Source organism: Macrobrachium rosenbergii, chromosome 52 (genome assembly GCF_040412425.1).
Source record: "Macrobrachium rosenbergii isolate ZJJX-2024 chromosome 52, ASM4041242v1, whole genome shotgun sequence".
NCBI classification, from domain to species: Eukaryota; Metazoa; Arthropoda; class Malacostraca; order Decapoda; family Palaemonidae; genus Macrobrachium; species Macrobrachium rosenbergii.
The window spans coordinates 2,503,120-2,515,827 of NC_089792.1; the positions used below are offsets into that span (position 1 = coordinate 2,503,120).

General features: G+C 43.4%; 1 protein-coding gene across 2 annotated transcripts in view; it reads right to left on the reverse strand.

Moving 5' to 3' along the window:
- LOC136833994 (zinc finger protein ZFP2-like) overlaps positions 1-12,708 on the reverse strand; it is a 42,157-nt gene that overhangs the window by 4,961 nt on the left and 24,488 nt on the right. For both annotated transcript variants that reach the window (XM_067096280.1, XM_067096279.1), the window contains exon 12: positions 3,223-3,348. In XM_067096280.1, the coding sequence (XP_066952381.1) occupies positions 3,223-3,348 (126 nt within the window). The remainder of the gene's footprint in view (positions 1-3,222; positions 3,349-12,708) is intronic.

A 12,708-nucleotide genomic window follows, 5' to 3' on the forward strand; every position in this document is an offset into this window, starting at 1 on the left:
TGACTCTTAGGTTTGGTAAATTACTTATAAGAGTAATAAAAATAACCTTCATGACAAAATGATGAAGAACATTCAATGGCTGCTGTCTTCTCCCGCTATCTTCTTTAACTCAGCATAAAGTGGGACTGAGTATCTTACTTGAGTAAACTACAATGTCTCCCAATATAGGGATAGCAGTGAAAGACCTGGGTTTATATAACAGTGCACAGAAAGACTGTTGACTCTCAAAGGGATTGCAAAAACCACGGGGAATGGGTTTGGTTATAGCTGCCTTGCAGTGGTAAAAGCAAGAATGTGCTAGTACCACTTTTTTCATTCAAAAGTACTATACAGTACTGTGGTTACCTGAAACATGATTACTTAGAGCCGAAAATAATATATAAATCCCAATAAAATTTAAGTAAAAATTTCCTGTCTTCGATTAAATCTTTGAAATCAATTCTTCAACCACCCAACATTCTCAGCACCACTAGATATATAAAAATAAGTGTGCCTACAAGGCTGCAGGTTGTACCATTCCTGTGAAGACCCTACGTTAAGTGTTAGCACTAGACGGTATACTGACTTCAATAGATGCCCTCCTACACCATCAATGGTTCTGAAATAGCCAGACGACTGGTTCCCAAAGGAATGCCCTAAGATATTGGAGAATTTTCAAAATTTTTTTACATTCTCAAGTTAATGAACTGAAGCACAGTAACAATAGAAAGCAACATTTTACAGACATTACACGAGCCACTGTTTGAGTCTTAGGCGAGTGTTGTGCTAAAATCATTCTGGAACAAGAAATATGGATAGCTGTGTCCAACTGCATTCCGGGTTTTAAGAAACGAAGCTTAACTTATAATAAATGCTACCTAGTTCAAGAAGCAGAGATTAGATTAACCCTTAAACGCCGAGCCTCTATTTACAAAAATGTCTCCCGTATGCCGGCGGCGTTGGGAGCTAAGCGCTGCGGAAAAAAGTTTTTTTCAAAAAATCACAGCACGCTTAGTTTTTAAGATTAAAAGCTCATTTTTGGCTCCGTTTTTTCTCATTGCCTGAAGTTTAGTATGCAACCATCAGAAATGAAAATAAATATCATTATCATATATAAATATTGGAATATATGACAGCGAAAAAAAAACTCATATATAATTGTATACAAATCGCGCTGTAAGCAAAACAGTTAAAGGTAATGATTTTGGTATATAACAGATTGTAAAACGATTAAAGCAACACAGAGAAAATATTACCACAAAATGATGCATGAATTTGTAACGCGCGGACGTAAAAAAAGTTTTTTTCAAAAATTCACCATAAATCGAAATATTGTGCTAGAGACTTTCCAATTGTTTCAAAATGAAGGAAATTGATTGAATATTACTAGACTGTAAGTTTTTTAGCTTACAATTGCATTTTTTTACCATTTCGATCGAGTTAAAGTTGACCGAAGGTTGATTTTTTCTATTTATCGTTATTTATATGAAAATATTTCAAAAATGGTAAAAGCTAAAAGCATGATTTATTTTTGTTGTATTCTACGTCCTGTTGCCTCACAAATACGCAAACATTCGCCAAAGTTCTGCAAACACGGATGCGTCAAGATATCGCTCTCCAACGATGCGCGCTGATGCTTTCTGGTGCGAGAAGGAAGAAATTCGCACATGCGGCGTCTGGGTGGCGCTTATAAACAAAACAACCGCGTGATCCGTGAACTCCCAGCATCCCTCAAGGCACGTGATTTAAAACCTTTAAAACTAGGCCTATAATTATTTTTCCGCAAATATTTAAAAACCATTTTTTAGTCGACGTACCATCGTCCACTTGGCACCCAACAGACAATTTTAGTCGACGTGTATGGTACGTCCAGTAAGCGTTTGGGTTAATCAATTGTAGTGAAATGTCCAGCCAAAATTCAATAAAAACAGGAACCTGGAACCATCCCGCTACACAACAAAATGTACGGCAGATACCTGCTGGGAACCTGAGGATGTGCGAAATGCAAGTGCAGTGCTGCCCGACAAAGACACTTTTTCTATATTGGTAAAGAATTGTCAACAAAATCCACTGACCATGAATTTGAGCTAATTATTAATAATGGGCTTGAATGATAAAATTATTAATATTTTTAATATTATTATTGTTGTTTACACGTTGAAACCAATGCTACCTTGCACAAATTTGCAACTGTGCCCTGACTATATATATAGTGGAAATTAGAGACATTTTAATAGAGATCTACTGCCCTCCCATCTCCATACAGTTGACCAGCCAAAAGGAAGCAAAATTGTGAATAAAAAGCAAAAACAGCAATGATTAGCAGACTCAGAATTTTACCAAATATTACTACCTGGTGTCTCTGTAAAAAAAAAACACTATTGATTAGCTGATCTCATACAGATTTCCCACACATCCTCCCTTTCAGGTGGATGGAACTTTGCTGAATGAATCTGAAGCTTTAACTATTCTAGGTGCAACCTTTGACTCACATTTAACTTTTCAGAAACATCTAATGAAAGTTTTAGCAAATGCCGCACGAAAGTCAGGTATTGTTCATATGGCCTCATATATTTATATATCAATGCAACCTGTTTTAGGTCGTTTGTGGTTCCTTCACTAGAATATTGTTCTCCGGTAAGGGTGTCCGATTCTGCCAAAGATTCATCTCTTTTAGATAGAGGGGTTTGTGGTGGTAGGTTTCTGTTTCTTAACAGTAGCAGTTATGACTTGGACCATAGACAGATGGTCTCTTGTTTGTCACTTTTCATAAGTTGTGTTGCAACACAGATCTTTCACAATCACAACTGATCTCTGATCCCCTTTACCTGCCGAGAGCAACCAGATGTGCCTCACTGTTGAACTTCTCAGTTCCAGAGGTCCTTTATTCCTCAAACTGTTGGACTGTGAAACAGCCTTCCAAAGGATATCTTGCAATTAGAACTTCAGAAGTTCAAGCAGAGATGCAATGCACTAGTACCCTTATGCTATTCTCCTTGCATTTTACTACAACTTTATCTATTTATTAATTTATTTTTTCCTTTTTAATAAGTGAGATCTCTTCTTTATGTATTTCCCTTTACCTCCTCTTACTTCTTCCTAATGAACATCTTATTCTTTGGAAGCTTGAATTTCAAGTCAATGGCCCCTGTAGGCTTGTTCCATATTAATAGGTTTCATCTTCTGAATAATAATAATAGTCTGCTTAACATCATTATTCCAGTAAACTGATTTCAAACTCACCTTCATAATTATTTTTCTTTTTGTGCTTACAGTATCTTCCATGAGCATTCAAACCCTTACATGAAGAGAAAGAAGAACCACAATCTTTACAGACCAATTTTGTATTCGGGCTGGGATACCTGTCATCTGAAAAAATATTAAGAGAATTTAGCCTGTTATTTTACAAAAGCGTTGAAGTACACAATAAAATGATGGAACTTCTGTGACTCATTCCAGTGGATGAGGAAGGTATTAGGAAGGGAAAAAGAGCAGAGACATTTGGAAAGTGGATAAGGTAACAAAATCATACTGCGTAAAAGTAGTTAGGTATAAAGGAGAAAGTACTGACACAAAATATTATATGATTTTTTAAAATAAAATAACTATTTTATACAAAGCCATTACTGTACTGTATTTGTAATTAGCCATTTTGCAAGTTACAAAAACACCTCATTTCCTTTTCTCTGCTGTGTTAATATCTGGGAAAACACTTATTATTAACTGGGTTTAATCAAAAGGGTACTTTCAGAGCATTTACTTGAGAAGAAATTTCCTGTCCAACCACAACATTAGAACTTCGTAAATACTGTATGTAAAAAAACTCCACACTTTTTTTCATCATACCAATGACAAAGATGACCTAAATAAATCTAATTAAAGAATAGAACATATCATTAGTCATACTATACAAATTAGTAAATGGGTAAAAGGCGAAAATTGGCACTGTTGTCATTAAGTTTCTCGTAGGTCACGAAGTTGCTTTATTCACAAATATTAGTGTTTTTCCCTTGAAGGATAACTGGTGTCCATAATGACTTAAAAATCCTAGGAAACAGTATACTACCAGTACATATATTAGTTAGCTGGGAACTACCTAAGATCCAAAAGCTACTGGAAATGAGAGTATCTTCTTTGTAATTACCTCAGCACTGGTGGAACTACGGTCTCCACTAAGGACATAACAGACTACAATGGTGCAATTTTCTGAGCTAATGATAAGTTGTATGGCTGATGTTGACACTGTTCAGTGCATGTATAAAATTACTCTTCCTAGGTAATTACAGGTACTCATACTTTTTTTTTCTACTAAGTTTTGGATAACTGACATGATTATAGATGATATCATTTAGAGTAATTGGATCATGTTAAATAGGGTGGTGACCATAAAAAAATGTTTTCAAACATCAGGTACTGACATAGCAACTGAGACCATGGATTTTCACACCTGAGTTCCCTAACTTGATGGTACTCAGGAAAACATGTGTCTCAAGTTTATCCATCTTGCTTAGAATGTATTCAGTAATTTCCAATTTGTTATCTGCTTTAATAAGGGATTTTGACAAAGGAAAATGATATTTTAATGATAAAATAAAGTTTGTTCCTACTTACCTGGCAGATATATATATAGCTGTATTTCTCTGAAATCCGACAGAATTTCAAAACTCGCGGCACACGCAGTGTGGCCAGGTGGTTAGTACTCATTCCGCCGCTGGGAGGCGGGAATCGGGAACCATTCCCATTTTCTATTCAGATTTTCTAGTGCCACTGTCTCAAGAGGGAGGCGGGTGGGCACTAAAGTATATATATCTGCCAGGTAAGTATGAACAAACTTTATTTTATCATTAAAATATCATTTTGTTCATGACACTTACCTGCCAGATATATATATAGCTGAATCCCACCATTGGAGGTGGAAAGAGACAGAATAGGATTTAGGAAACAAACAAATGTAGGCAATTGACGCCTTGGTTCCTTACCTGTTAGCATAGCTGACTTCGAGGTTACTGTCACCCAAGCCTGCTTCTGCTTTACTAGAGTCTCCAGCAAGGTAGGGACCTATAAAGCTGGTGAGTTCTAGATGACCTGTCCACGGGGGCGTGACCACAATAGGACTAGATCATACGACCATACTGAGAGGGAAAAGGAGCAACGACCAACCACCTGACCGAGCCTATCTAAGCCATTGAACCTAACATAGGCTAAAAATTGGGACGTCCACATCGGTGGCCACCCAACAACCAAAAATACAACAACAAGATTAAAAGATACTACCTAACCCCTAAAGGATAGGATGAGTATTGCTCTCTTCCCCCAACATTGTGTCTGCGGAAACGTATGGTCCCAGCGAAGAGCAGTCTTCAAATGTTGTCTTCACATCCATAAGTAATGCTAAGCGAACACTGAATTACTTCATGCCAGAAGGTGGCACCCAGAAGATCGTTAAGGGACATATTCTTCTGGAAAGCTACCGAAGTCGCGGTGGCTCTTACTTCATGAGCCTTGACTTTCAGAAGTCTCATGTCACCGTCTAGGCAGGTAGAATGAGCCTCTCTAATAGTGCTTCTTAAAAAGAATGCCAAGGTATTATTAGACATAGGTAAATCAGGTCTCTTCACCGAACACCACAGACTGTCCGATGGGCCTCTAGTTTCTGTAGTCCTGGCTAAGTAGAACTTGAGAGCCCTGACAGGACACAGGACTCTCTCTGATTCTTGTCCAAGAATCTCCGTCACAAACCTTTTGATTTCAAAAAGTCTTGGGCCAAGGGTTTGAAGGATTTTCGTTCTTGGCTAAGAACAAAGGATTTAGGAGCATACAGCATTGGGACCCCTAAAGCCAATATGTTTGCTAATGGCTTGAACTTCACTAACTCTCTTTGCCATCGCCAGAGCAGTTAGGAAGACAGCCTTCCTAGTCACGTTCTTGAGGGAAGCAGAAGACAGAGGTTCGAAAGCACTTGACATAAGGAACTTCAGGACAACATCCAGATTCCAAGGAGGCATCCTGAGTTGAGGAATCTTGACAGTCTCGAAGGATCTCAAGAGATCGTGAAGATCCTTGTTGTCGGCCAAGTCTAGGCCTCTGTGTCTAAAGACTGCCGACAGCATACTTCTATAGCCCTTAATAGTTGAGACTGCCAGTTTATTCTTTTGCCTGAGATGAAACAGGAAGTCTGCTATTTGTGGTACAGAGGTCGTGGTCGAGGAAATTCCGTTGCTCCTGCACCATTTCCTAAAATTAGCCCACTTGGACTGATAGACCGCATCAGATGAAGGTCTCCTGGCACTGGCGATAGCCTTTGCCACTGCTCTCGAAAATCCCCTTGCTCTTGCCAACTTCGTGATAGTCTGAACGCAGTTAGACTCAGAGCGGGGAGGTTTTTGTGGAACCTTTCGAAATGAGGCTGCCTGAGAAGATCCACCCTCAGGGGAAGCGTCCTGGAAAGTCCACCAGGAAGGTCATGGTCTCTGTGAACCAATCCGCTGCTGGCCAGAAGGGGGCTATTAAAGTCATCCTTGTTCCTTCCGACGCCAAGATTTCCTGATCACTTCTCCCAGAATTTTGAAGGGAGGAAAAGCGTAAAGATCGAGGCCTTTCCAGTCCCAGAGGAGGGCGTCTATTGCTGCTCCTGGGTCTAGGACAGAGAGCAATAAAGAGGGAGTCTCTTTGTCCTGGACGTCGCAAAGAGGTCCACTAGAGGACGTCCCCATAACCTCCACAGTTCTAAACACACCTCCTCGTGAAGGGTCCACTCGGGTCGGTAGAAGTTGATGTTGCCGACTGAGAAGGTCCTTAAGGATATTCTCCACGCCACAATGAACCTCGTGAGGATCGTGACCCCCCGTGCATGTGTCCAAAGCAGGATCTCCTTCGCTAGGGTGAACAGGGAACGGGATCGAGTACCCCCTGTTTCTTGAGGTAAGCTAGAGCTGTGGTGTTGTCCGAATTCACTTGAACAACCCGGCCTGAAACTCGGTTCTCGAAAAATTGAAGGGCCAGCAGGATAGCCCCAATTCTTTGAGATTTATGTGCCAGGACACCTGTTCCCTCTCCAGGTGCCTGACACTTTTCCCCTCCTAGTGTTGCTCCCCATCCTTCCCTGGGCGCGTGGAAAACAACACTAGGTCGGGGCTCTGAAGGCGTAGAGAAACCCCCTTCTGCCAGTTTTAAGGGGTCGACCCACCACCTCAGGTGATTCTTGACAAAGGAGAGATCTTCAAGGTCTCTTCCAGATCCTCCTTGTCCATTCAGTTCTCCGCCATGAAAAACTGGAGCGGTCTGAGATGAAGTCTTCCCAGGAAACAAACTTCTCCAGCGAGGAAATGGTCCCCAGCAAACTTATCCATTCCCTCACCGAGCATGTTTCCTTCCTAGAAAAGACGAGACTTTTTCTAACAAAGCAGTTGACGTTCTCGGGATGGAAAAGCTCAAAAAGCCACTGAATCCATCTGAATCCCCAGAACACTAAGGACTGCGTCGGGATCCGATGGGACTTGTCTACGTTTACTAAAGTCCTAGGGACTTCGTCAACATCAAAGTCGATTTCAGGTCCTCCAGACATTTTGACTGTGAAGAGGCTCGAAAGAACCAATCGTTCAGGTAAAGCGAGATTACGTATGCCCGCTAAGTGAAGCCATCTCGCCACATTCTACATGATGATCGTGAAGATCACAGGGGCTGTGCTTAGCCCGAAGCAAAGAGCTCTGAATTGGAACACTCGTCCCCGATACAAACCTCAGGAACTTCCTCGACTGGAGATGTATGGGGACGTGAAAGAAAAAGCGTCCCAAGGTCCAGCGAGACAACCAATCTCCTGGTCTAAATGCTCCTAGAACAGACTAGGACGTCTCCATCGTGAACCTTCCCTTCGCCATGAAGCGGTTCAGTCCGCTGACATCTAGGACTGATCTCCATCCTTCCGACTGCTTCGGAACTAGGAACAGTCGGCAGAAGAATCCTGGGGAGTCCAACTCCAGGACTAGCTCCACAGCTTTTTTTCTCGAGCATTTGCACTAATAACTCGAAAAGGGCTTTTGATTCTCTTGATGGTAGAGGGCAACAGATCCTGGGCGACGTGCACAGATGTGGCGTGTCGAGAAGGGGATCTTGCATCCTCTCTCTCGAAAATAGGAGGACCAGGAGTCCTCCCTCTTGCTCTCAGGCTCCCGCAAACGAAAGAAGCCTGGCTCCTACAGGCGTCTGGAGGCGCTGCAGGTCACTTCTGCCCCTAGGTTTAGGCGGGCTCCGCCTGGAAAGACCTCTTCCTCGGGGAGAGGATCTATAGGAAGAAGCTCCTCTATGAAAGGGCTTCTGTTTCCTGGAGGTCTGACCCGACGACGACGACAAAGGGACTGCCGGGCGTTTGACAAGTGGGCCAAGAGATCTTGAGTGGCCTTCCTGGTGGCGAGATCCTTGATCAAAGACAGGGGAGAGATGGCTCGACAAACGGGGCTTAACAGCAATTCTGCCCTCTGCGACGGAGAAACTGACTTAGTGTAAAGTTACAGTACCAGGCCCTCTTCTTCAAGAGGCCCGTACAAAAGAGGGAAGCCAGTTCCTCCTAGTCATCCCTGACAGCCTTGTCCAAGCAGATCCAGACGCTGGACAGCTCCCTCAGGCTAATAGAGAAGGAACTTCTAATCTAAATGTCTAGAGTCCTCAAACACCAGTCCAGGAAATTAAAGACTTCTATGGGACGAAAAAGTCCCTTCAAATGTAGATCCGTCTCCGACAAAGTCCACGACGCTTTGGTTGCAGATAGGAAGGACCTTCTAGGCGCGTCGACCAAGGTAGCGAAGACCCCTGGGACGACGAAGGAACACATGAGCCGACGTCCTCTCCGGTCTAGTACCACAAACCTGCCTTGCCGCAAAGCTTGGACGGAGGCAGGGTAAAAGAAGTCTTGCCTTGGGTCTTCCTTTCCTCAATCCAGGTGTTAACCTTCTTGAAGGCCTTCTTCGTCGCCAGAGACGAAGTCATCTTAACAAACCCCGCGCTCTCATCGTCTTGGACGAAGTTAACTGCGAAGGAGGAGAGAGAGGAGCCGAGGGTTTGAACTTGTCGCCAAACAAGTCCTTGAGAAGACCGGGTAACACCTGGAAGTCCGTAGACGAAGAAGTAGGAGGCTGCTCAAGGTCTGCAGGCTCCGACTCACAAGAGACTTCTCTCTTCAATGGGAGAAACCAGAGAGTCTCCCAAGTCCTTAGGAGAACGAAGACCTGGCGGTGCAACACGCAGAAGGGAGCTTCGATTCCCGCAGTCTTTGATTGCTCTGAAGCGTCACGTTGAACAACCAAAGAGGCGTCCTGATGAGCGCCCTGACGAGCGCCCAGCCGAAGGCGTCCGCACGGCAGCAAGAGGAGCATCCTGACGAGCAGCTACAGAAGCGTCCAGGATAGCTGCTTGCGGAGCGTCAGGCTGCAGCCGATCGCCACGATGGTGATCCAGCGAGCGGTCTTTGATTGCTCTGAAGAGTCACGACGAGCAACCAAAGAGACGTCCTGATGAGCGTCCATCCAAGCGTCGTGCACGGCAGCGAGAGGGGCGTCCTGACGAGCAGCTACAGAAGCGTCCAGGATAGCTGCTGCGGAGTGTCACGCTGCAGCCGATGGGAAAGCGTCGAAACACTCAAAGAAGACGAAAATACGCTTTTGAGAAAGAGGACGTGAAGCGTCCTCTTCTCTGAAGCTTCTCTAAAGGGCGGCGAGTCCTTCCGAGAGTTCCACCCCTTGTACGGGAGGGCGCCTCGGAGGACGAGAAGCAAACCTTCAGGATACGTGCACGAGCACGATCCTTGGCAGCCTGAGAAACGTCAACAGGTCCTGCCGAAGGGACGCCAGATCGGTGGGGGTCCGCGTAACCCTCTTGAGGCTTTCGACTTGCCCACTCCCAAAGTCCTGGGAGTCCGACAGAGGTCCAGGCCTAGAGGCATTATACGGCCGATCTGACGCCCCCTCCACTGCACTAGGGGGATCACAACACTTACTGCACTTTAAAGAGAAATCACTTTCGATTCCAGAGCACGGATGGTGTTTATAATTAGTAACGTTCCAATTTTAGTATAAGTACTGCCGAAGCAAGTACTTGACAAAAATAACATAGGCGAAAGTATCACCTTCCGCTCCAAATTGTCGTCTTAAATTTGGATCTAATTGCTTTCTCCCCGAGAAGCTCGGGTTTACAGGAGAGGAATAAATATCCTTACTCTACTAGCACTCCTGGAGGAATACCTCCAGATCCTATGACGCTCCAACTTGCGGATATAGGCAACAAACACCTTCCAGCTTGCATTCGGCAAGTCTCACACTCCTTGCAGCGATCATTTAATATTCACCTCGTGCATACAGTGTGAGGATCTACCGAAGTCTTCGGTAGCCTCACCTTACACTCATTCGCACAACATACTCTGAAGCTAGCAGAACTAGATCCAGACATCAATCAAAGAGCAATCAAAATCAAATCTAAAAACAGACCACAAAAGCGTATGCCAATTCACAATCAATCACGATGCAGCCGTGATAAAAACCAAAAGTCAAATCGAATACTTAAGTGAAAAATAACGATTTTACGAAATCCAAAGACGGAGGTACTGAAAACAGATGTTGACAGTACCGGCGACAGAGAAAATCTGAATAGAAAATGGGAATGGTTCCCGATTCCCGCCTCCCAGCAGCAGGAATGAGTACTAACCACCTGGCCACACTGCGTGTGCCGCGAGTTTTGAAATTCTGTCGGATTTCGGAGAAATACAGCTATATATATATCTGGCAGGTAAGTGTCATGAACAAAAATCTATTTCTGAGGGAGGCCCTGTGTCACCCGGTGAAATTCTTATTAAGCACGAATTTCTAGGTATAGATATTGCTAAATATACCAGAGAAAAAAGCTATCAGGAATGCTGGGGTTACTACCCCCGGATCGAACATCTATTATGAAATAGACGTCGGTATAGATAAGGGTGAGTGATTGTTGTCACTGCCACAGGACTGCACTCTGTAGACATCCCAATGACAAAACCCCGGGCGTGAGGAGCCGATCTAACGCCCGCACTCACCTGCCTGCCAACCGACGACCCCAGCGCCATCTGTACTCATTCCAGGCTAGCACCCCCACAAGCTTGGTATGCCTACTTGGGGAGGGAAACCTAGATCCTGGGAGGGTCACTGGGTGACACAGGGCCTCCTCAGAAATAGATTTTTCCTTTGTCAAAATCCCTTTTCTGAGCTCTCGTCCTGTGTCAGCCGGTGAAAATCATGACAGAGAATCATACTAAGCTTTGGTGAAAGTCTAAAAGGAGCGAACAGTTAGGTGAACGTATAAAAATACTATTACTGAAAATAGTTTTAATTATCCCCAAAACATGATTAAATACCAAAGGTATAGACAGATAAACTGAGTTATAACTAGGGATACAATTAATATCACAGTAAAGGACATGAGAAATAACTATGTACATAATTAATACTATAGTGGGAAGGTACTAAAACTAAATAAACGACAGAAAATTTATAAAGGTACCTCCGGACTTAAAACTAAATCACAGTAAATATAACATGTCGCAAACTTAAAAACTAACACCGCAAGATTATACATCATAATATGAGGAGCCAGGCTGAAGCATGTCTGGTCCAGGAGAAAATGGCAGGGCAAGTAAATGAGGCAGGCGGGCGGGGGAGAGGATAGGGATTAAAGGTTAATTTAAGGTGGAGGGACAATGCTCCCTACAGCCACCGTGAGGGAACTTCAGAGCTTCCAGTGATTTCAGATAGTGGCGTTTGAACACTGATGGAGATTTCCAGCCCGTATACTTCTTAAGCTCATCAAAATTCATAGTATGAAAATAATTAGTGGAGGTAGCCACTGCTCGGATATCATGAACCTTAGGGACTGAATCCGGATTAGCTTGCTTAATGAAGTATAGAATTTGTTGTCTGATAGCCTTTAAAGAAAGCGTTCCTCCTTTTTCCTGATAAAAGAGGACCAGACAAACACTGAGAAGTTCTCCGTGAATAGGCCCTCAAGGTAGCAACTGGGCATAAAGACAGGTCTTGTGGAAGAGGAACAACCTTCCAGGGGACCACCTATCCTGAGGGTCTTCATTTTTGCTAAGAACCTTTGATCTGGGGAAAGCAGAACTTCTCCTGACGGGAGAAAATCCACGATTCACACCCTCTAGAGAGAGCAGACAGTTCTGATATTCTGGCACCTGAAGCTAGACTAATTAGGAACAACGTCTTCCTTAACAGATTCAAATAAGAACATTGATCGTTATTAGTTTCTGAGGCTAATTTTTAGAACATCGTTAAGAAACCAGGAAACCGTATGTGGACGGGTCGCTGGTCTCAAATGAGCGCATGCTCTGGGAATGGATGAAAATATGAATCTGTTAAATCAATCTTGAAGCCATGCAAAAACACCTTTTTCAAAGCTGATTTCGCTGTGGTAATGGTGGCGGAGACAGACCTTTTTCAAACAGTGACCTAAAGAATGATATTGCCAAATTGGTGGTCATGACTTGAGCTTCAGATTCCTTCAAAAAAGATGCTAACTTTTTAACTGCTGAATCGTACTGTCTGAGGGTAGAATCTCTTTTATCTGATTCCAGAAACAGAGTATTAACTGGATCAATTTCCTCACCTCTCTGAGCGGCGAATTTCATAAAGTCCATAAAGCCAGGGCATTCAGAATTCTTGAGGAAGCTGACACAGTCCGTGTTTGCACTATTTG